At 36.6% G+C, this 24223-nt stretch overlaps 2 protein-coding genes across 5 annotated transcripts in view; both read left to right on the top strand.

The window, feature by feature from the left end:
* The window catches only part of synpo2 (synaptopodin 2), a 122385-nt gene extending 117234 nt beyond the window's left edge, over positions 1–5151 (top strand). Inside the window, exon 5 of the mRNA XM_031903031.1 lies at positions 4119–5151. Within this exon, the coding sequence (XP_031758891.1) occupies positions 4119–4679 (561 nt within the window). The 3' untranslated portion in view covers positions 4680–5151. The remainder of the gene's footprint in view (positions 1–4118) is intronic.
* A 13479-nt stretch (positions 5152–18630) lies between these two features.
* The window catches only part of myoz2 (myozenin 2), a 31108-nt gene continuing 25515 nt past the window's right edge, over positions 18631–24223 (top strand). The window contains exons 1-3 of one of the 4 annotated variants that reach the window (XM_012961309.3): positions 18631–19034; positions 22460–22552; positions 23299–23408. In XM_012961309.3, coding sequence (XP_012816763.1) covers positions 22548–22552; positions 23299–23408 — 115 coding nt within the window. In that variant the 5' untranslated portion in view covers positions 18631–19034; positions 22460–22547. 4 annotated transcript variants of the gene reach the window in all.

Raw genomic sequence — 24223 nt, forward strand, 5'->3', positions numbered from 1 at the left:
TTTATGGCTGAGCATTAAAAAGAATATTAAAACTGTATGTTGCTTTCCTGGTTTAAAAAGCTGCCATAGTCCATATGCTTCTCCTTGTAAGTAAGCCTAAGCAGTGCCTTTTAAACTAGAGTATTGGAGTCTGATTTAAAGACATCCGATCTGCCAAGCCGACATGAGGAAAAAGTGTCCATAAATGTGACATATGAGCACTGTGAAAAACAGGTGTACCTCTTGACTTATTCAGGAGCACACACATTTAACTACTCAGTTTTAGTTTGACCTTGGGTACAGTGGACATGGTTTGAACACCCTCATAAAAGAGAACAGTGCTTGTATATAGAGCAGCTCTAAAGCATTTAAATAAATAAGGCATATTAATACATTCAAAAGTATACAGGCATAAACATATGTGTATATTTTTACCCTATTAATAATAGTTTTTTTTCTCCAGTTCTGTATTCCACTTACATAAGTGCAGTGATGGGTGAAGGACAATAACTGTGTAAATGAAAGATGTGCCCGTGCAGTATAGATTGACATATCTGCATGGCATTGCTGTCTATGTATAATAACCAATGTACAGAATGTTAGGCACCTAATCACTGAACTCAGGCATCTTGCACCATTAAAATGTTCCATCCCCCGCTTTAGAATACAGACAATGTGTTTTAACAAAGGAAATCTAATAGTTACACAAATGTAGAGGAATTGTATATTTTACAGATGTGCTCTGTGTGACTAAAGACTCATGGCATTGCACTTTTCATGAACAGCAAAAAATTAGATAATTGAATATGTCTGGTTATGGAAGATCCTTCTTTCAGCGGTAGAAATGCTGCATAGTATACCATTACCCATATCACTTAAAGCATGTAATTGTTTATATTTCTATTGCATAAGCTTGGCTGTATTAATAGACACTGAAAATGATTCATTACCTTATTTTGTTTGTTTCTGAATGATGCAGACAGGAGTGCCACTTTCTACTTCCCTTATTGCACCATGATGGGAAAATGATCCCCTATAATATAACGTTTCCCCTGTTATATGTTACAAGTTCCTCCAGTTATCTGTTTACTAATCCCCCTCACTACTAGCCTTACTAATATATGTTCTGCTGGCTTCTGCTTAAAGCAAAAAAAAGTCTTCAAAGGGACCCAGTGCAGAGTATCAAACCCTATCCGGTCCTCTAACTCCACCCGCGGGCACCCCACTGCAGACTTGCATGCTTGCTTCCCACCCTCTCGCCTACCTGAGCATCACAGGAATTTTCATGCAGCTTTAGAGGAAGCAGACCCTGCACGCTAGGCCTTTGGGATGCATTTTTCTTGCATTTTCATCCCATCATCCAGCTGTCTCTATGAATAAATAGAGAAAGAAGGTCCTGTACTGCTTATAAGCTATTTCTTCATACTTACCTGGCTGAAATTGCTTCTGAATATGATATTCTTTATAATTATTTGAGAAAATATGGTTTGGCCTTAGTTAAAGACACAATCAAGGAGAGTGCAGAGTTTTTTGTGTGGTGCCCTCTGTGCAATGTTCAAGTGCCAACTTCTTAGTACAGGTATGGGACCCGTTATCCAGAAACCCCTTGTACAGAAAGGTCCAAATTATGGGAATGCTGTCTCCCATAGAGTCAATTTTAATGAAATAATTCAGATTTTAAAAAAATTATTTTCCAAATAACTTTACTTACAGCAATTCTACTTCTAATTGTGGGCAAATGCCTCCCTTTGCATTTTCCTGCAATTAAGCCACCATGAGTAATGTAATTTACATGCAGAAATTCTAATGTTAGCATTTTCGTGAAATTTGTCTCTCATGGTACCGCATTTCTAACTTTAAACCATAAATGTTAATAAATAATGTGCAATTTTCTTATTCATACTTTGGAACTTTATTATTTGCACTTCAGGTACTATAAAGCATTATTATGCTATTATTATAGGTGCTATAAAGCAGTGATCCCCAACCAATGGCTCAGGGGCAACATGTTGCTCACCAACCCCTTGGATGTTGCTCTCAGTGCCCCAAACCAGGTAGTTATTTTTGAATTCCTGACTTGGTGGCAAGTTTTGGTTGAATAAAAACAAGATTTACTACCAAATAAAGCCCCCTGTAAGCTGATAGTGTGCATAGAGGCTGCCTAATAGCCAATCTTAGCCATTATTTGGCACCTCCATGAACTTTTATGGTGCTTGTGTTGCTCTCCAAGTCTTTTCACATTTGACTGTGGCTCACGAGTAAGAACGTTTGGGGACCCCTGCTATAAAGCATTATTATATATTCTCAACAGTAGAGCTAGTGGAAACTATAAGACTACAATACATAATATATAAGTACTATAATTTATTTATACTGAAATGTTTACTGTTGAACAGTGGAATGTAAAGTTTGTTTTGTTCTACAAAGTATAAAGCACGACCTTCCATAAACAGGTTTTCCTTGTAATTTCACATTGGTTGTACATCATCTGCTCATGTAATCTGACCACGCCAAGCAAAAACCCGCTATTGTTGAGGCAAAGCCTTTACCCTAAAACACAGTTCTCATGAAAGATTTCATTGTGACCAAAGAACACTGATGTTTGCTGACTAAAATCTAAATAGGAAAGAAAATTCACTCATATACTTATATTTACTTAGTTCCTTTATTTTTTGTTTTTCTCTTAAAACTCTGTCAAGAGGCGTCACCCCACAACATTCACATATATTCAAATAATATATTAACTATATTAATATATATTTTCTTCAAATGTTTTCTTCATTGTTACTTTATATCTACTCATGTAGGCTACTCCTTTATTTGAGTCTGTAAGCATTTTCTTTTGGTTAGGAGTGTGTGTCTTACTAACTGGGCATGGTGAAAAAAGGGGGGTCCACTTTATATGTCCTCACAAGAACTTTGCCTCTTTTATGGGTGATATATATGGAAAAGGCCAGCATGTTTTTTTTCCTTAATAGATTCAGCTTTTTATCTGCAAATCAAGGCAGGAACTGCAATGCAAGAAATATTTTATTTATTTTGTATTGGAATGAGCCATGCCCAGGGGGTTGCCTGCATGCATACCTCAGCACACAACAACTTTTCAAGAAGCTTGAGGTGCAGGTCCAAAACAGTCACTTATGAACCATTTAGTGATCTGATTTTCATGTACAGTATTACTTATTTGAACAAAAAGTGATTAATTTGACCCTATGCTCCAATGAGCTGGAGAACAAATGTGAAAGATTAAAGGAACAGTAACACCAAAAAATGAAAGTGTATAAAAGTAATAACAATATAATGTACTGTTGCCCTGCATTGCTACAACTGGTGTTTGCCTCAGAAAGACTACTATAGTTTATATAAGTTAGCTGCTGTGTAGCCATGGGGGCAGCCATACAAAGGAGAAAAGGCACAGGTTACTTAGCAGATAACAGACAAACCCCCATTATATGGGGCTTATCTACTAGTTATCTGCTATGTAACCTGTGCCTTTTCTCCTTTTTTCCAGCTTGAATGGCTGCCCCCACGGCTACACTGCAGCTTATTTATATAGGAGCTTTTCTGTAGCAAAAACACCATTTTTTTGCAGAGCAACAGCACATTGTATTTTAATTACTTTAAAACACTTTAATTTTTTGATGTTACTGTTCCTTTAAGAATCTTTGTAAGGCGCAGCATAATATAATTATGCTATATAATTAAAAGATAGCAAAAATAACATTAAAAGTAATGTTTATGTACTGTAGATAGGGCTGAGCTAAATGACTCAACTAGGGTATTTAGATCCCTCCAACGGTAAAGTATATGTACCTTGGCTAAAGACATAAAAAGGTATATAAAGACATATAATAGGAGTTGTAATTTACACAGTGACCTCACTGGCATAACTACTGATAAAATAAATCTTTTACAAATGTGCTTTAATATGGTTTTATGCAACCAAGCAAGCGTGCCTGATTTAGATATGCTTTAAATACTGTTTTTTAATTTTTATTTTTATAACAAAGCTTCAGTTTACCAACATGCATCACAGTTTCATGTGTATTTTTAGTTATATAGTGCTACTTGTGTACAAAGAGCTGTGTCATGACAGTCATTCATTCTCATTAATAATGTGTATATTATGTTATTCATAGGGAAGTTACGATGGGAGGCCAAATTTCCTAGTTGGAAGAAGTTCATCATCGGGCTGTTTGCAAGCTATTGGATCACCCTCTTCTCCTCTTCTTTTTGAGCCTGCACCTGGTTATGTTACCAAACCAGTTTTAACACCAGATACGCCTGGCAAGAGACCAACACCATGGGAAGCTGCAGCAAAATCTCCTCTGGGTCTGGTTGATGATGCTTTTTTTCCTCAAACCATACATAAGTCGGTTTCTGCCAATGTTATGTCTGCTGCACGTAGGAAAACCCTTCCAGAGCCTACAGTAGTCAGGAAGTCAGTCTCTGGTGTGCCAGCTATTCCAGGCCCATATAAAGGCATACCAGAGAGAAGGCCTAGTGGCATTGCAATGGTACCAAAGAATGTAATCTCTGCCCCATCTTTCCAGTGTGGTTATCAGCTCAGGTACCCATATTCCAGCCAGCACTCTATTACAGATCCTAGACCAGTGCTTTTGGATACCAGGTCAGAATATGGCACGTCTACAGTTCGTAATACAAACTATAATGCTTACCCTAGGGTCTGGAAGCGTTAAGTATAAAGGTAGATTATATAATTATTGTATTTTAAAATGGGGTTTAGCAAGGTTTCATAGCAATCAAGGTAATTTCTTATAAGGCAGATTACAGACATAAACACATGCCCAATACAACTGCTGTTTCAGACATTGTGTATTTTAGAATTATCTTTCACATTTTCTTCACAAAATTCTGGATTGTTGTGGTTGTGTGTGATGTGAGTGTGGCCACACATCAATATTAACCCATGTAGCTAGAAATCCTTACATGTCCTAGGGTATACTGTACCCAACGCAATGGCAAACCTTATGGGTACTATAGCAGTACAGTGACAGATATTCATAACATGTTAAATGGAAATAAGGAAATATTAATAAAATATTAAGGCAATTATTTGCTTTTTTAAAGCTAGGTTAAAGGAGCAATGTACAGTTAAGGAATGTTTTTATATTAAAGAGGATGTCGTGAAAAAATGTAGTAGTCACAGAGCAAAGACATATCGGGCTGTTAGCAATGCAAGTCTATTTGGTGCTGTTTTGGGTGTTTCGGTGAAGGACTTTTGTGCTGTTTATAAAAACAGGGCTCAAACTGCCCAGAACAGTGCCAACTGCCTTTGCCCTTAAGGACAAATGATTTTCAATAAATAAAATCATTGATCTGCAGTTTTCTGTCAATAAAGATTCCAGTCTCTCTTAATGATCTAGGCATTTGTGGGTTACATTCTGCTATTATATAAATAAACAAGATGCAGAAAGGGTCAGGTTTGATATGTGCTTTATCAGTAAATACAAGTGTAAATGATATCTTTGTAGAAAAGCAATACTCCCAAATTCATACCCAATTTTTAAATATTTTGACAGAACATAAGACATTGTATTAAGGGATGCTCTAAAACAAAATGACTTGCATTACAACAAAGGGAAACCATCATTTTTCATATTTAAATCAGTAAATATTCACATTACCCAGGGGCAGATTTATCAAAATGTGAGTTTAGAGCTTATTACATAAAAACTCACCCATGTTCTATTAATTCCTATCGGATTTTTAGAAGCATATTTATCAAATGATGAGTTCTAGCAGGCAGCAAAGATTTGGATTATAGTCAGCCACATGGGCAAGTTTGCATGCAAAGGAAAAACAAGTGGGATTTGGGAAAATCCCAAACTGAATCTTAGATAGTGCAGGCCTGGTTGGCATTGCCTTTTCTGTGTTAATGTCATTTTTTTCCTGGCCACTTTCTGGGCAGAATATCAATTAGGAAATTGAGAAGCTAACAGAGAGACTTTTATATTTATATAAAAATATAAATAAAACCGAACTGTAAGGCTATTCATCATTTTTTAACATTTATCATAGAAAGTGACAGTAGACTGTTTGCAAACACAGTAAAAATATTACTAGTAAATAAATGTTTTAACTGATTGCCACAAGACCTACTGCAGTCTTTTAGAAAGGATCAGATGAATTCAATGCTACTTTTAGCATTACTTTTAAATGAAGCCTGACAATATTATTAATTGTAAGAATTAAAAATGGCTTCAGAGGAGTTTTATATTTGCTTTACTTTGGATTCACATGAATGAGAATTGGCAAAAGTTGAAATGGATAGGCACATCTGTTTCTCAACCAATCATTTTTTGAAAATTATGCAATAAGATTAAAAGAGTGGAGCTGACATGGCTAGAATCACAATGACGAATGCTCATGTGACATTACAGGAAATAAATAAATAATTAAAAGGTTTTGATGTGGGGAATGTACCAGACATTGATTACACAACACTAACTTTTAAATAGACATTTCTTATGGATAGCATGGCTGGTTGCATTTGCTTTAAGTCACTTTCTGAAGAAATTAGTTCTTTAGCATGATTGGTTTGCTCCAAATATACATACAGCAAAGACTTCAAAATGAATAGAAAAGCTAATTTATCAGCAACATTACTTATTTTAGACATGAGTATTTTTGTATTTTGTGGAGTACTCTCTGTGTCACTCATCAGAATCGATGCAATTTAAAATCAGTCCCTTAGGGCTCTGGCACACGGGGAGATCAGTCGCCCGCGACAGATCTCCCTGTTCGCGGGCAACTAATCTCCCCGAATTGCCATCCCACCGGCGAAAGTGTAAGTCGCTGGTGGGATGGCACATGCTGTGCAGGCGATTTCGGCAAATCGCCGAAAATGCCTTGCAAGGCAACTTCTACGATTTGCCGAAATCGCTTACGCAGCGTGTGCCATCCCACCGGCGACTTACATTTTTGCAGGTGGGATGGTAGTTCGGGGAGATTAGTCGCCCGTGACAAGGGAGATTTGTCGCGGGGGCGACTAACCTCCCCGTGTGCCAGAGCCCTTAGAGATAAAGATACCACTAATATAATTTGATTCACAAACAGTGGTGATAAGGTGACTGTGGGAAGGGACATTTCTGGGCCCTAGGTTGACCGCCTTCCAGATATTGTACCTCCCTCAACATTCAGAAATGTGTGTCGAAATGGGTTGAGGAGGGCTGCATCGCTAGTAAGGAGAGTGCTCTTTGCACTAGAAGAGCCAAAATTTTGGTTTAATAACCAGAATTTTGGACACAAAAGTTGTAGGGCACTGCCACCTGAGGTAAGGTTCTTGTCTTGCCTCATTGTATCAGCACCCCTATCTGTGAACCCAGAGCAAAGATCTAGTTGGTTGTTTTGCGCATCATATCTAACAGTCTATATTGTGGCACCATTTCATGTTTATGAGAGATTTGTAAACAATAATGAAGACATTTCCTTGTAAACTAGAGTGTCTTGGTCTTGTTGGCTATTTGAATGTGTCAGTTAGGCTAATATTTAAATGGACCCGCATGTTAGAAAGAATAGCAAGTAAGCTGCCTGCAATATACAGTCAATGGGAAACATATTTTTAAAAAGAGAGGGATATACAGTATTTGTTGCTTCAGTTTAATAGCAGTGAATGCCGGCTGATGGATGCAATGCTTAACTCTAAATTGATTTCACAGAATTCCAGCAATTATATATACAAGGCTTTCATTCCTATTGTGCTCAATGCAAAGTGCTTTAAACGTGGGTGAGAATGACTGATGAGTTACACTAAGTGGTGCATGTTTTTGTTCTGCTGGAAAATGGTTTTTAACACCTGGGTTCAGGGGTTTTTGGAGACATTGTTTGAAAGAAAGAATTCATATTCCAGCAGTCATAACAATCTATGCGTCAGCCAATACACCATTGAAAAGAAGTGCAGTTAGACGCTCTGGGATATTTATACCTTGCAACACAGAGTAGGAATAATTAGGTTTCTGTAGGTGGTGGAAATGTGATGTGATGTAAATTGAATACTGCTGCACAGTAAATGATTAAAAAACTTTTAAGGGAAACATTTAGTTATGCTTTTAAAATTCCCCCTTGGAAAAACCTATACGATAGTTTATTAAGCAAGGATTTATTCAGAGCACTGTTTCTACTTAGGCAACAGATAACCAGCATTTTGCATATGAGCATGGGAAGAGAATTAAGTATAAGAAATATTAGTACAGGGACCATTTGTAAGACACCTACTTCCAGTTAAGGGAAAGACGTCAGATATCAGATACCATGGGATTTTGGTTTGAATGAGATATTGGATTATGAATAGGAGAGGCCTGAATAGAAAGATAAGTAATTAAAAAAAAACCAATAACAATAAAATTCTAGCCTCACAGAGCAATAGTTTATTGGATGTTGGGGTCAGTGACCCCCCATTTAAAAAGTTGAAAAGAGTCAAGAGAAGAAGGTAAATATTTTAAAACTATAAAAATGAATAATAAAGACAAGTTGCTTACGTAAGTGCAAAGTTACTTAAAAATGGCCATTCTATAACATACTAAAAGTTTACTTTAAGGTGAACCACCCACTTCCATCTATATTTGGGCCTAGAATATACCTAAAGTAATTTGAGCAAAATTATAGGGTTTATTTGTAGAATCTCTTGGCAATACAAAATAAAGTATTACCAATCTATGCTTAACGCAACCACTCTAAGGGATTCATAAAGAGGAAATTCTATCACAGTAACTTGAGAACATGCAATTTGATTGAAAACAAATTATATATTTATTACCAAAAACCCACCCTACACTAATTAGAAGTAAAATTTAAGGAACAAGAAAAATAAAAAAAGGAAAGGGGAAATTTATGGATGAATGTATCCTATTAATGAGGTATAGCTGGCTAATGTTGAAAATACATAGGTACATTTTATTAGAAATTGTATATGTTAATCCAGAAGGCTTCATATACATGATATACTATATATTAATGGATACATGTTATGTGAAAAGTTGTTGTTGGTAGGTTTTAGAGAAGGAGAGGGATCCAAGCCTTTTACATACTAAAGGAGCGGTAGCTGGTACTTTTGCTTTTTGCTGCCTGGATTGGTGCCCGATAAGAACAATATATTATATGAGATAATAAAGAAAGAGTTAATAGAGAAATATGTTGATAGAAAAAGAACCACAGTACAGGTATAGGACCTGTTATCCAGAATACTCGGGACCTAGGGTGTTCTTTGCATAATTTGGATCTGCATACCTAACGCCTACTGAAAAATCAAATAAACATTAAATACACCTAATTAGATTGTTTTGCCTTCATTATAGATTCATGCAGCTCAGTTACGATAAAGTACAAGGTACTCTTTTAGTACAGAGTAATTCTGTGCTTTCTGGATAACTGGTTTCCAGATAAAAGATCAAATACCTGTACCATAATGCACAACTTTATTTATATATAGAATTTAGATGTGAGTCAACCTGATGAAATTTGCTTAGGAACATATGGTAACTATATATACAGAAATATAAAGGTTGATGGTTAATGGGAAAAGGGAAAGTAGCAGGCAGTATGGGAGAAGACAGGTGTTGGCACAATCATACAAAAGCATTTTTGCATCCATTTTTGTTTATTATGCACCCTCATATCTTATAAAATATATATTAAATACCCTTTTAATAATTAGCCTTTATTTTCTCTTTATTCTGGCTGACATTTTTTGTGTTTTAAATGAACTCTTGACAAATACATACATGGTACAAACTGCTAGGTGGGCTAAGATATGGCAAAATTACCTTATTTAAAAAAAAAAAAAAAAAAAAGATTCCTGCTTTGAAAATTGAAAAGAGAAAGTGATTTTTGTTATAGAAATAAACTGTACATGACTCTAACACTTTTGAAAGCCTCTATAATTATGGAGAGATCTGCTGTGAGAATGAATGGACTATAATTTTGCCCAATGTTCTTGTACTTTAGCCTGTGGTGTTTTGTATAAAGCACAAATGCTACAATTTGCGTCCTAACATTGACCTAAAGCTTCATAGAAATGTCATCACTGTCAGCTCGCTAAAAGTTTCTTTCAGAAACTGCAGTACTGTTGCTAAGGAAGTTCCGCTGTGCTGAGAAAAACTGTTTCTGCTCTGTAATGGCTTCTTCGCTTGGCATACTCACACCACAAACAACTTTTGAGCCAAAAGCGCGTGAGTAGAGAGATTTATGGTATAGGGCACTATTCAGGATTCAATACAGAAGAAATGGCTCAGTTTTATACCTAGAATTACATGAGCATTTTTCACAGTTATAGAGCTACTTCAGTTTTGCATCAGCTTTTAGTGTGATGTTGAGAGATGATCTGAGACAACTTGCAATTGGTCTTCATTTTTTTATTTTCCTTCTTAGAATCATTTAGTTGTATGTTCAGCAAATCTCCAGTTTGGAAATTCAGCAGCTGTCTGGTGGCTGAGGTCCAATTTACCCTAGCAACTAGGTGGAAGTTTGAATGAGAAAATTAAATATGAATAAAAATATTAGGTACCAATAACATTAAATGTGTATATATATATATATATATATATATAGCCAAGCAAAAGTGTCGGCACTCATAGGATTTGATCATCAAAGCACAAAAAACAATAAAGGCTTATTCAAATGCAAGCGGTGAAATTTATTTCCAACGTTTCAGTCCTTACCTAGGACTTTCCCTGACGAAAGTCCTAGGTAAGGACTGAAACGTTGGAAATAAATTTCACCGCTTGCATTTGAATAAGCCTTTATTGTTTTTTGTGCTTTGATGATCAAATCCTATGAGTGCCGACACTTTTGCTTGGCTAGAAGATTTCCCTGCTCTGGCACCGAGGTTTAGAACAATTATGTGGTGTGCTCCCCACTTTGGATTCTATATATATATATATATATATATATATATATATTTTATTTATTTATTTTTTTTGTCTTGCATGTTTGGGTCAGTAAGCCCCCAACAACCGGCAGAAGAGAAAGGTATTTTTAAAAAAACAAAAAATTAAAAAGTAACAGCAGTGAAAGCTCAGTGTATGCCCCAAGGTTTATCACCACAAATAACTTCACAGCTGGAACACAGAGCATTGACTGGCACACTCACTTGCACTTATACTTGTCTGACTCTTGGGGTGCTTGAATATTTAAGCAGGCCATATCTGCCCTATATACCTATTATGTACCTGATGTACCTTGTACATCAGGTATACGCTGCACCCTTATTAAATGAAAGCACTTGAGAGGCAGATTCTTTTTCTTTGAGCAGTTCTTTGCCTGAATGGAGTGTGTGCTGGGACAGCTACTTTAGATGGAGACATTGGGCTAGTCAGTTTAAAAAGTTGAAATCACTAGATCAATCCAACAATTATATCCACAGAGGAATGCAAAACAAATTATCAATACATTTCCTATTCGTTTCTTACTAAAATATTTTTGTTAGAGCTCTTTTAGACCCAGTTTACATTATTGAATAACTAATCTGGATGTGTCGGATGCCGCAGGTAACTAGCTTAAAACCATAGATAGAAATCACTGCACAAACTATATACAGGTATGGGATCTGTTATCCAGAATGCTTGGGACCTAGGCATTTCAGATGAGAGATATTTCCGTAATTTGGATCTCCATACCTTAAGTCTGCTGAAAAAATAATTTATATATTAAATACACCCAATAGAATTGTTTTGCCACCAATATGCATTTGAGAAGCTTATTTAGGATCAAGTACAAGCTACTGTTTTATAGAAAAAGCTCTGATTCTAGGCACTGTTATTCCATAATAGCCTTATTACTTTCTTCTTTTAATGACAATGCAGAAAATAGCAAAATAGAAAATAGAAAAGTAAGAAAAAACTGTGCAGATAATAAGCTTTATAAATGCCTTTCCAGCTCACACACAAATCTCCACCTACACCACCATGCACGCAAACAGCCTGCGATCCTGCTATCTTTAGAAAGGAGCAGGAGGTATATATTTAAGTTTGCATATGATGTTTATGTTGTAAGAACAGATGCTGAAAAGCATTTTAATTTAACTTTAAGTTAAAAAGCCATGTATGCAAGTTATATTATGTCATTTTATATAATGGAGCTAACAACACCTCTAGGATAAACTGGCTCCTATTCAATAAAGATTCATTTTCTTTGAGAAGTAAATTATTTTGTGTTTGCAATAATATCATTTATCAACACTGGGCAAATTTGCAATGGGCAGTAACCCACAGCAACCAGTTACTGATTGGTTGCTATGGGTTACTGCCCATGGGCAAACTTGCCCAGTATTGATAAATGAGCCCAACCTGGTGCTGAGTGGGTATATAGGGACCAGGCCAAATGAGCATGTGCGGCAGCTCCATCGCTATAAAAGGAAATGCAGACTATACCTGCCTTGTAGCATTAATTCTAAGAAGAATATAGCATTTGGAATAAATGAAATACATTCTTTTTTCCCTTTAGATAAGTGTTCTTAGTGCTCTCTTGTTTTGTGTACTGTTTCTATGTAAATGTTTGCAGCAATGGTCAAAATGCTGTTACACAAAATGATTTTCTGCACAAACTTCACTCCTGATTACATATCATTTACACTTGCCAGGAATATGTAAAGAATATCTCTTTAAAGGACCAGTAACAACAAAAATATATGTGATTTATTTGACCTCATATTTAATTCTACCTTGTTTATGTTAAAAATGGTTCTTTGAAGTAGAAGTTTGCTATAAGCTCTGCTATGTTCTAACCGCTTTTGTTTCTTCTCTCTTCCTTTTCTTATGGTTAATGGATCCTAAAGCTCATGAAACCCTTATATTTAAGCACTTTTGGGTCAAAATTCACCTGTTCTGTTAAAACTGATAGGCTCTTAAATAGGCTTTACTATTGGCTGACAAGTAAATTATTTCAGGTGAGGTGACGCTTTCCACATTTGTATGCAATACAGAAAGAATTCTAGGGAGCAAATCCAATATCTTACACATTCCATGAAAATGTAATCGTCAGTTTTAGGAGTGATGTTTGACCACCTTCCCATAGTTCTTTCTTTTCTGCATACCACTGGCTGAAAAACACTGGTGGAGAATGCATCCTGTGTGCCATGAGCCTTAGATAATACATATTTTATAAGCTGTCCCAAAAGCCCTGCCAAATAAAACTACAGGTATTAATAATGGAAATATCATGTTTTCTAGAATGTATGCAAAGTAAATGATCTGTAAATGTGTTTAGGCCATTTTCATTCCCTGATGTTACTGGCTTTTCAACTAGCTAAAGTTTAAATTTTCCTTTAGAAAATGTTTATAACCAGCAAAAGTTTTTTGTCAGTAAATTGTGTATTACTTCTTTAATAAATATGCCCCTTGCCTTCGAATTGGTATTTGTATAATAATGACTAAACTGTACTTACAATATTTAAAATGTTACTGAGACAGAGAATGAATAACCGGTCGGCACAGAGTAGGCCAGACAAGAGGAACAGAGCAGTGGGTGACTATTTATATCATGTAAATCACATAATTATTCACATTATTGCCATCTTAACGGGAAATTGTTCTTTTCTTGCTTTTTGAAGTGTGTGTTTAGTTTGACATTTTGATTGCCCACTAAAGTAGAATGCTTGGAAAACTCCTGTGTTGCAAGATGTAACTATGTGCTTGAATAAATATTACTTTTCTGCACAAATGGAAGATGAATTGATGTTTTGCTGTGCCCGCATTTAGATAATCACATAATCTCTTCTGTGTACAATTTTGTTTTAGATGCACTGAATTTAGGAGATTAGCAAAAGACAAGGTCATATTGCCCAATATGTTGTCAGAAGTGTACGGAAAGGAAAATTATCCATATGCTGCCTTTGTAAACACGAAAGCTTAGCCAACAGAATTCTTACACAAAGCAGTGCCATTCTTCCAGTTTCTATATGATATCAAGGTGTCATTCCTAATACAGCTACGTTATTGGTCATATTAATAATAAATGGTCTTATTACACATTTGACAATGTATCATAAATGTTATTTCTTCTAAAAAGAAATTCCAATCTGAACCTCTCTGTGACAGTCTTGGGTGTGCAGGTGCATGTTCACAATGCAAAAACAAAAAAATCAGACTTCATCTTTAATCCACCACATAAACGGATGCCATAAACAGATTAAACCTTTGTGATTCTTATTTGATAATTTGCTCTGGTGTCCTTGTTACAAGACATGTTATCTGACTGCTGGACACAGAACCCTGAAATAATAAAGTACTGTTAATGTTGGAGCAACTTGCAATTCCCTTTGGGGAAGGAGTACCTTTTACTGCTCAGGCACAGAGCACTTTGCACCAAGGGCTATTGCACCTTATGCACAGCTCAGTCATTCCCAAAGAAGCCCTGTAGGTAAAGGGGGACTAAAGAAGTAGGGCAAAAATATACAATATACATTATGTTTTGGGTTTCTGTACCAGCCCATGGCAATTCCAACCCTTTAGCAGATGAAATTGGTTATTGAGCTTAGGGGCCGACTCACAATATACTGCATATATTGAAATGACCTCAAAAAATAAGTGAATTACTTCAAAAGTGATTCATTTGCATTACATACAAATACAGTTAAAATGTTGCAAATCTTTTGGATAGGCAAGGTTAAATGTTTAAAAAAGTGACATAAAATTGACTTTTTCTCCTTTAGTGGTCTGTTGAGCTCATTTACAAAAGCAACACTACATATAAAATGGAGGGACTTCTGTGCAGCAGCAAAATCTTCCCCACTGTACTTTTACATTAGTATGACTATAATTGAAGCGCACAAGTTATATCAGCAGTGTCCTACCATCAGACCCAAACTAGCAATCTGTGGATTCTGGCATATACCAGAGAGGGTGCTGTGTGACTGCCATAGACAGTCACTATTTATAAGGTGGGTGTGGGGATACTTGGGCATTTGAATCCCAGTCCAGAACTGCTTGCTACTGAAGTCAAGCAATGCTTGCAGTTAAATACAAAATTGTTTTGAAAACAACAATCATGGGTGAGTTATTATTGGCTATTTCACAACAATAACCACACAGTACCATTTAAAGGAGAACTACTAAACCCTAAAAAGAAATATGGCTAAAACATGCCATATTTCATATACCAAACTTATTGCAGCAGCCTAAAGATTCAGCAACTCTTTAGCAGTAATGAGCCAAGTCTTCAGCCAAGTTGTCACAGGAGCTCCCCATCTTGGATTCTGTTAAAAGTGTCAGCAACACTCACATGTTTATTGTGCTCTGAGCAGCTGTTGAGAAGCCAAGCTAAGGGGTTGTTGCATATCATCAAGCAGAAAATGTGGTTTGTCTGTCATATAAGCTGATGCTAAAGGGCTGATTATTAAATTTGGATGCTAATTGCACTGGTTTCACACTAATCAGCTTTTATATCATGGCATATATTCTTTATATACAGTATATTGTGAGTCGGTCCCTAAGCTCAGTAACTGACAGCAGCACAGAGCATGTGCAGTGAATCAGTAGAAAAGAAGAAGGGGAGCTACTGGAGCATCTTCCCTGATAGTGACAGGCTACCTGTCAGGCTATACCTTATGTTGGACTCAATACAGTTAATGGTGAGCCCAGCCTCGTTGCCAACTTAGGTAAGGTTTGATGTTAATGATAATTAACTTTTATATTTGCAAAGCTACCTTAGTGTGACTGGAAGTAAAGTTGGGATACAAAGTGGAACTTGAATCCATAAAGCTTAAATACAATTCCCCTAGCCTGATTTATTCAATTATTTTCACTGTGTCAGATGTTTTTTAACAAACTTATGCTTCCAATGAATTCATTCAAAAAAAAAAAAAAAGCTCATGGTCAAACACAGGAAGTAAAAATTTGTGCATCATTAGTAATACATAGCCTAGCAAAATTTCCTCTGTAAATAAGACATAAATGAGAAATACTGAGAATCTAGCTGACTGTTTGCACAGTAGGTATTTCAATTCACATGGATTAAGATCATGGAAAAACACACAATATCTGACATCATAAATAAATTTAGTCATGTTTAGCGAGAACATTGCATGCCACCTGGCTCTTCCTTTTGGCTGATTAAGTAAAATATGTATGCTAGAGACATTAGTCAATTCTAAATATACCCAAGATAACATTTACAAATCCTACATTCATGTTTTCTCTTCATATTGACATCCCATGGCAAAAATACATGTGAAATCTGAGAAAGGAGAAGCCAAGGTTATAGTTGCCCCTGAAAGTTTACGAGTTGAGTGGACAAAAAAGACTCCTATGTGTCTTTTGCTAAATAAGCAAACTGTTTGCGATTGTTTTTATTCAATGACTGGAAAAAATAAAATAAAATGGAATTAAATAAATAGAAAGTGCAAGAAAACCATACAGCTCTTAGGGGCATATTTATCAAAGTGTGAGATTAGAGTTTGCCACAGTAATATTCCCCCACTCTCTATTCATTCCTATGGGATTTTTAGAGGTGTATTTAACAATAGGTGAAACTTAGAGTTCACCATTTGACAAATGTGACTCTAAAATTCCCATAGGAATGAATAGAGAACAATGGAATTTTATTATGGTGATCTCTAATTTCATACTTTCATAAATCTGCCCCTTAGTAAACAGAAACAGTTTTTAAGATTCCATGTACGTCACTACAAATGCAGAGACAGTCACTGCCGGTATATGTTTTTCCTTTTAGTCCTGTCTCTAGAGCTTACTGATATAAACAGCTGTACAGGAATCATAGACCTGAAATAAATATATACATTTATTGCATATTCATTTAAAATAATCATTAGCAAGTTGGACATGGCAAAAAACACTTACGTATATTCAGGATTGGTACTTCCATGATCTTCTTGGGTACAAAAACTTCTACTGAAGAAAGGATTCATCGAAGGGCTGAAGACAACTGCATTGCCAATGAGCCAAAGGAAAGTGGTGCCTCAGATGCTCCTATCCTACCTATCCCCACTAAGGGGATATTAAACCCTTAGGTGAGAATGTAATAAAAGTCAGTATTGGAAAAATATTTGCAATGTGAAAATGTATGCCTCTGTTCAAACAAATTTGCCTTTGCACAAATTTAATATAGGTTTTGTGAACGTGGAAACTGTACAGCGCCTTCTTCTGACAGTGGGAGAAAGTTTGCAAATTATATAGTTTGCACCACTGCGCAGTGTATGTAATAAAACTCTTAAAAGTTGTTATTTTTGCTCCAAAAAAAATTGTCACCTTCAAGCATGCCTTAAAACTGTGATACCCAACCAGTGGCTCACGAGCAACATGTTGCTCACCAACCCCTTGGATGTTGATCCCAGTGGCTTCAAGAAAGGTGCTTATTTTTAGATTTCTGACTTAGAGGCAAGTTTTGGATGAATAAAGAGCATGCGTACTGCCAAACAAAGCCCCTTGTAGCCTGCCAGTCCACACTAGGTAACCAAATAACCAATCACAGTCTTTATTTGTCACCCCCCTTGGAACTTTATTCATGCTAAATTGATTTAAACATGTTTTTAATTATTAATATAGTCTTTGTCAGATCCTAATATTTCAAGTTTAAAAATAAATGTTTGGAGTTATATGGGATAAGAAACCCATATTTTGTGATGGGTTATTAAACCTGATGCTTGCGTTGTGCACCGGGTCCATCCAAAAGTTTTTTGTAGTGGGGCCTGGTGTGGTCTAGGAACATCATGGACTTTACCCATTGAATTATACAGTATAAGCCTCAAATGCTTATGTAATAATATCAAACAGATATGTACCAGATCTGTAACCCATAGCAACCTTGTAAAAGTGTATAAAGGTGGCCATACATGGGCCGATTCTAGCTGCCGATATTGGTCCTTTAGACCAATTTGGCAGCTTATCTGCCCGTGTATGGGCATGAACAACAGCCTGCCTGACCGATATCTGGCCTGAAATCAGCCAGATATCGAACGGGCAGGTTTGATTTTTCCATCGGATTAAAGCCTACATCGGCTCGTTAATGTGGGCTCCGAACCGACGGCACCTATGCCCGCCATTCCAATTCAATTGGTCCTTTAGACCGTTTCGGCTGCTTATTTGCCCATGTATGGGCATGAACGACAGCCTGCCTGACCAATATCTGGCCTGAAATCAGCCAGATATCGAACAGGCAGGTTTGATTTTTCCATTTTCCTTAACTGGGCTTGTTGATGCGGCCCCTGAACCAACGGCACCTATGCCCGCCATTGAAATTCGAATTAGCCTGATATTGCCCACCCACAAGGAGGGCATATCAGAAGAAGATCTGCTCTCTTGGCGACCTCACGTGTATGGCCACCTTAACTCTAACTCTACTGCACCAGTGGACCAGTTCTTTAAAGTTGTTCCACTATGAATTCAACAAGGTTTTTTCCAGAAATAACTGCTAATGAGAACACAAGTTTAATTTAAGAAGTCACACCTTAGCTAGATCTACATTTCTGTGCTATTTTTTTTAATTACAAAAAAAAAGACGTCATGGCAAAAGTTACTTCCATTCTAGCACAAGTATTTTCTGCTGGCTGAATACTTGTGAACTGTAAAACATGAGGGAGTGGCAATGGCATTTTGGAAAAGGCACCAGGTCACATTACAAAGAGGAAAAAAAAGCTTGACAGATGCTATGCCCTCCAAAGTGTGAAACGAAGCACGAGACACTGCTGAACATTGTTTATAAGGAGGGACTGGCCGACTAGAATACTGAAAGTAGCCCTTACTCTAATCTCTAATCTTTTACACCAAGAATTTTTCTTGCTCTTATATATCAGGAATTTATCTCAACAAATGAGGTATTATTGTAGATGTTCCTTTTTGTTCACTCTTGACTCTTTTCAAGCCTGAAAGATATGAGGCTGGAGTGATTAATCTATATTTAGCCAACTGATGTCATCTGGATGCCAGGCTCTGTAGAGTGGTTGAGCCCCCAGTTTTACTCTCTACCAGTAACACAGCAGGGAAAGACTGTCTAGGATAAGGGAGGTCATTCAGATTCATAGGACTCTCTCGGGCAATTCATCAAAAGACTCTTGCTTTGCCTTCTGAAAACCTCGGCTAAGGGTAAGCAAATTGATTCATCATTCTGGTGTGTGTCAGTGGCTGTGCACCCAATAGATGAGCTCGATTAAGTGTTCAGCTGATTAGTATTGGGTGAACTCTCGGTACATGTGCACTGACTGGATTAAGACTAATGATACTGTGAACACCTGCTGACGTGCATGCATTAAAAATATCGAGAGGGATTGTTCAGGTTTGTGGCAAAAGTTCCACTTTGGGAGATTTTATGTTGCTAAGCAACTATTTTAGTTGCTGACTCCAAACACAACTGTGTGTATCTATATTAAAAATAAGTCAGTTTGTGAATTAGTCAGGGACAAAAGTTTTGACTTGAATTATTTTTAGTTGCCATTCCACGCACAAACTTAGCCATCACAGGCAATGGTAATAAGATGTTATCTAAGAAGGAACTCAACATATGAGTCAAAATCCGTGGACCAAAAAAATCTTAAAATAATAATTCTATTGTGCTAACCATGAATTATCATAGCTGCATTTCCATCAGTGTCTTCTTCCCACAGATATGTGATTGAAATGTTTGCAATAACAAGTGCTTCTTTTTACACAATTTCTCATAGCTTCTTTTCATAGTGAGTTCCACTGGCAAGTTTCAGAATTAAGTGCTGTTCTCTACTATTTGCTCCATGTTTTACTTCTGTGTGTTCCATATGTGTTCCATATGTATTACCATTGCCAGAGCTAAACCACAGTTGTCAGAATAGCTTCTTTGCTTTAGATCTGCTATTTTGATAAATAAGCTACTATTTTTTAATGAAAGTTGCAAGAAATGTTTGGGGTATAGCATGCTTACTTACAGTACATACACTAAGGGCAACTTTTTCCTGCTATCCCCAGTGGGTGTTTTTCTACCATTATAACATTAGACTATTAAAAATAAAAACTCATGCGCAAGAATCATCTTATTATTTCTGTAGCAAGCAGTGTGACTTTCAAAAGCTCAAATAAATACCAGTTTGATCAAATATTGATTTAATAAAAATACCTAAGGAATTTTAACTAAAATAAACATATTCTCACTTGTTTAATTTCATTTCAAATGTCACATTATAGCAAAGAATGATCAGATATGGCCAGAGCTTAATCATATGGAAACTGTGTACCTGCAACAGCTTCTGTGAGGTCAGAAAATAATCCCAGTCAAGCTTGACTGTGGGGTATGAAACAGTGTGGAGAGAGTTAGGGGCCACACACGTTTTAGGTGCATAAAACCCTTTGGCTGACCTGATACCCCACCAGGTATCTAGGGGGTATCTGCACCATTTCTTATCCATTACATTTCGTGTGCGGGAACCAGCCTACAAACTCAGTATTAAACAGTGTTACATTTAGGCAGTAGGTCCATGCCAGGGAGCAAGGGTCTGCCTTCATTTTTTTCAAAACTGAATCATAGAAAAGCCCTGTAAAATTATATTTTGCTAGACTGATATTAGTATATTAGTATATTAGTGCACACTGAGCTTATGAATGGAAGCTCAGTGTGCAATGATCTCACATAGCTAAAACTATCTTGGCTTTGGGTAAGCCACCTACCAAACCTGTATTTAGAAATTTCAGCTTTAACATAGAGGCCCCTGTAACTAACACCCTCAACTGGTTGTGTGGACAATGGTGGGGAGATGGAGATGCAGGCCTCTTCTACAAGGTGATCCAGCCAGGATTTTGCAGTAGACTGCCCCCTGTGGGCAGTGCTCATACACTATATCATTCTGCATTTTGTCTTTGCAGTTTATGGCTAGTCCTAGTGTTTTATTCATAAAGAGATAATATAGAACCTCTAAATGTATGTTTCAGAAGTTGTAAAAGTTAGTATATGCAAAAATATCTGTTTTTGGCTATGCTGCTTTTAAAGAAGCTGGGGAAACCAATATACTGCAGCCATTATGCTTGCAAATGTCTTATTGCAGTAATTAACACAAAGGAAAGTTTTACATTTGTCATGACTTAAATTGTTATAAAAATAAAAATACCAGGGCTAGTTTATCAATGGAGGGCAAGGTGTAAAATGTAAAAAAACAGGGGAGGAAACACTATCTGTTCTACTGGTTCTGGCTCTTGAATAGTAGCAGAAGCCAGCCAGTCAACAGTCTAATTCCCACAATGCTTTGAATGCATTTTCTATAAATCAGCTGGGTTCTGTTTTAAGAGTCTCAGAACCATCAGTGCAGAAAATAGAAAGTGATAAATATTGCTTTGAATAGCAATTACATTTACAAATCACTCTAAAAATCACTCTAAAATCACTAAAGGAAATGTTATTATTAATTATAATATAATAATATATAGTACAAAGTTGCTTAGAAAGACATTTCTTTATGCATGGACATACAGATAAAAATTTTTTATGATTCATGATCCTCTAATGAAGTGTGCAAAGTGCAAAACAATTGTGCATTTTTCCAGCTTTTTGCACTTTGCACACTGACTTTGCCTCTCAAAGTATCGCCACAGGCCTCTGCGCTCTATTTGGATCTGTGGCTGCCCTGAAGAATTTATCACTAACTGCATTTGTCATTGCTACAATAATAAAGGACACGAGGGGAAGGCACACAGGTGTTCCCCTTCCTGCCCCCTAACTTACATACAGACATGAATTAAGGAGTGGGTTAGGATTCAGGCAGCAATGGTACACTGTCCCGTCTGATTGCCCTGTTGTTGGCAGTAAGAAAAGTGCTGACGTGCCGACAGGTTACATGCACTGCACTGTGCACCCCAGGAAAAAGTAATTGGTCTGGAAGATCATTTAAAAGATTTTTTTTTAAACAACCAAAATCACAGGTACGATGACGTTCCTTGAACATACACATCCTGCATGTCATACAAACCCATAAACCTAATGACAGTAAGGCTCAAGTACAATTGCAACTGCAAGTGTGGAATGGAGTTTGCATTGATGTGGGAAAACTTTCCTCTGGTCAGGTAACCCACAGCTATTAACCAGCAGTCCAATGTCTGAATGGTTGCGTTACTAGAGCAAACTCCCAAAGTATCATTAATGCATGTCTAGACTGCTGCTTTGAACAAACAGTTTTGTGCCAGAGCAGCCTTGCGAATATACTTCAGGGTTTGCCTATAAACCTTCAGTTTCATACACACAGTTGGGCTAGGTAGTACTCACACATGCTCTGAAGTCACCTGTGATATCCAGAAAGTATGTTTGGGATGTAAAACTCCCTGGGTGTTTTGGGAAAAAGGGGAATTACAGAAATGGGATCAATTATACAGAAAACTCCAAATTATGAGAGGGCCATCTCCTATAGAGTCCATTTTAAGCAAATTATTTAAAGGAGAACTAAAGCCTAAACAAATGTGGCTAGAAATGCCATTTTTATACACTGAACATATTGAACCAGCCTAAAGGTTTAGCATCTCTATAGTAGTAATGATCCAGGTATTAAAATTTTTCACAGGAGGTCACCATACTGGAACCTGTTAGAAGTGTCGGTGACGATCACATGCTCAGTGTGCTCTGGGTCATAGCAAATTATCAAGCAGAAAATGAGGTTTGTCATGGAGGGTGATACCATACTGCTGATTGTTAATTTCTGATGCTAAATACACTAGTTTCAGCGCTGCCTTGCACTTAAAATCTGCATTATTTACTAATCAGCCTTATATTGTTACAATTATATTCTATATATTTCTAGCCTATTTCTTCAGTTAAGCTTTAGTTCTCCTTAAATTTTTGTAAATGATTTCCTTTTTCCATTCTATAACATAATAGTACCTTGTACTTCATGGTTACTAAGCTGCATAAATCCATATTAGTGGACAAACAATTCTGTTGGGGTTATTTAATGTTTAAATGTTTTTAGTATATTTAAGGTACATTGATCCAATTATTTGAAAACCTCTCCAAGCATTATAGATGACAGATCCCATACTTGTACTATATTTTAGCATTCATAAATGTATAATTTTTCTTCTAATTGTATGTATATGTATATTGTATATCTTTATTTATAAAGTGCTACTTATGTACGCAGCGCTGTACAGTAGAATACATTAATACAAACAGGGGGTTATTAAGATAATAATAGATAAATACAAAGTACAACAATAAATACAGATAGATACAAGATAAATACAGTTGCAATAAGTTAAGAGTCAAAGACACAAGAGGATGGAGGTCCCTGCCCCGTAGAGCTTACAATCTATATTGTAAAGCTATCATGTAGGCCCAAACAACTTCCTTTTTTCATAAAACCAAACAATCCTTCTAGCTACTTTTGTTCATTTTATATTTCAGGGACAAACAGCCAAATCAGAGAACAATGTTGTCACAAAGTGCCCTCAACAAGGAGAGGAGAGAGCAAGCATCTGCCATTTTAAAGGAAATCCATGGAAATGGTGGAAATGGTATATATATTTTTTTTTCATGTTTGATGCATTGCACTAACATAATTTTGTTTTACCATTAAGCCCTAATGAGTCATTGTTTCATATGGATGTGTATAAATAATCTGTTCAAACATCGAGCCTCCTATGGGTACTGTGCCTTTTGTAGTTGTGTATTGGAGATCTATTTTCAGATGAACAACTGCTATGAAAGAATGAAGCTGCCTAACAGCTGATGAATATTCTGCTAGGATTGAATTCAGCTTTGTATTTAGGGTTAACAGTATGGCTGGCATCCAGGAGTGGAAAAAGACTCTGCTTCAGGTTATCTCTTATAAAGTGAAATATATACTGTACATATTCACTGTATTCACTTTGCCCTATTTATACAGAACTTCACTTAAAATTTGTTTATCAGCTCAGACCAAAATAGCAAAATACCATTGAGAGGTTGAAGAATCTTATTCTTTATCGCTGCAATCTAAAATACCCATGTGCCATTATTCTGAGGGCGTGAGAAAGTGTCTGTATTTGCCCTGTGGTGTTTCCCATGACTGTGGCATGGTTCTGGGGACCACTACAGGATCCTTACTGACATTCCTTTGTTGCACAGGAAACTGTCCCCATGCCCACAGTCCCAGCACCTGCAGCCAAAATTGATGTAGCCAATGCCAGTGGCCCTAGTCTAAGACCTAAGTATACTTGGCTCCAAAACTGATACCAAAGACCAAATATCTAAGAACACCCAGTAAGAACAGACAGGAATTTCCATGAGGTCCAGAATAAATAAGAACATTACAAAATCAGACACATCTGAAAAAAACCCTTAGGTGCCC

The sequence above is a fragment of the Xenopus tropicalis genome, chromosome 1, assembly GCF_000004195.4.
Source record: "Xenopus tropicalis strain Nigerian chromosome 1, UCB_Xtro_10.0, whole genome shotgun sequence".
Lineage (NCBI taxonomy): Eukaryota > Metazoa > Chordata > Amphibia > Anura > Pipidae > Xenopus > Xenopus tropicalis.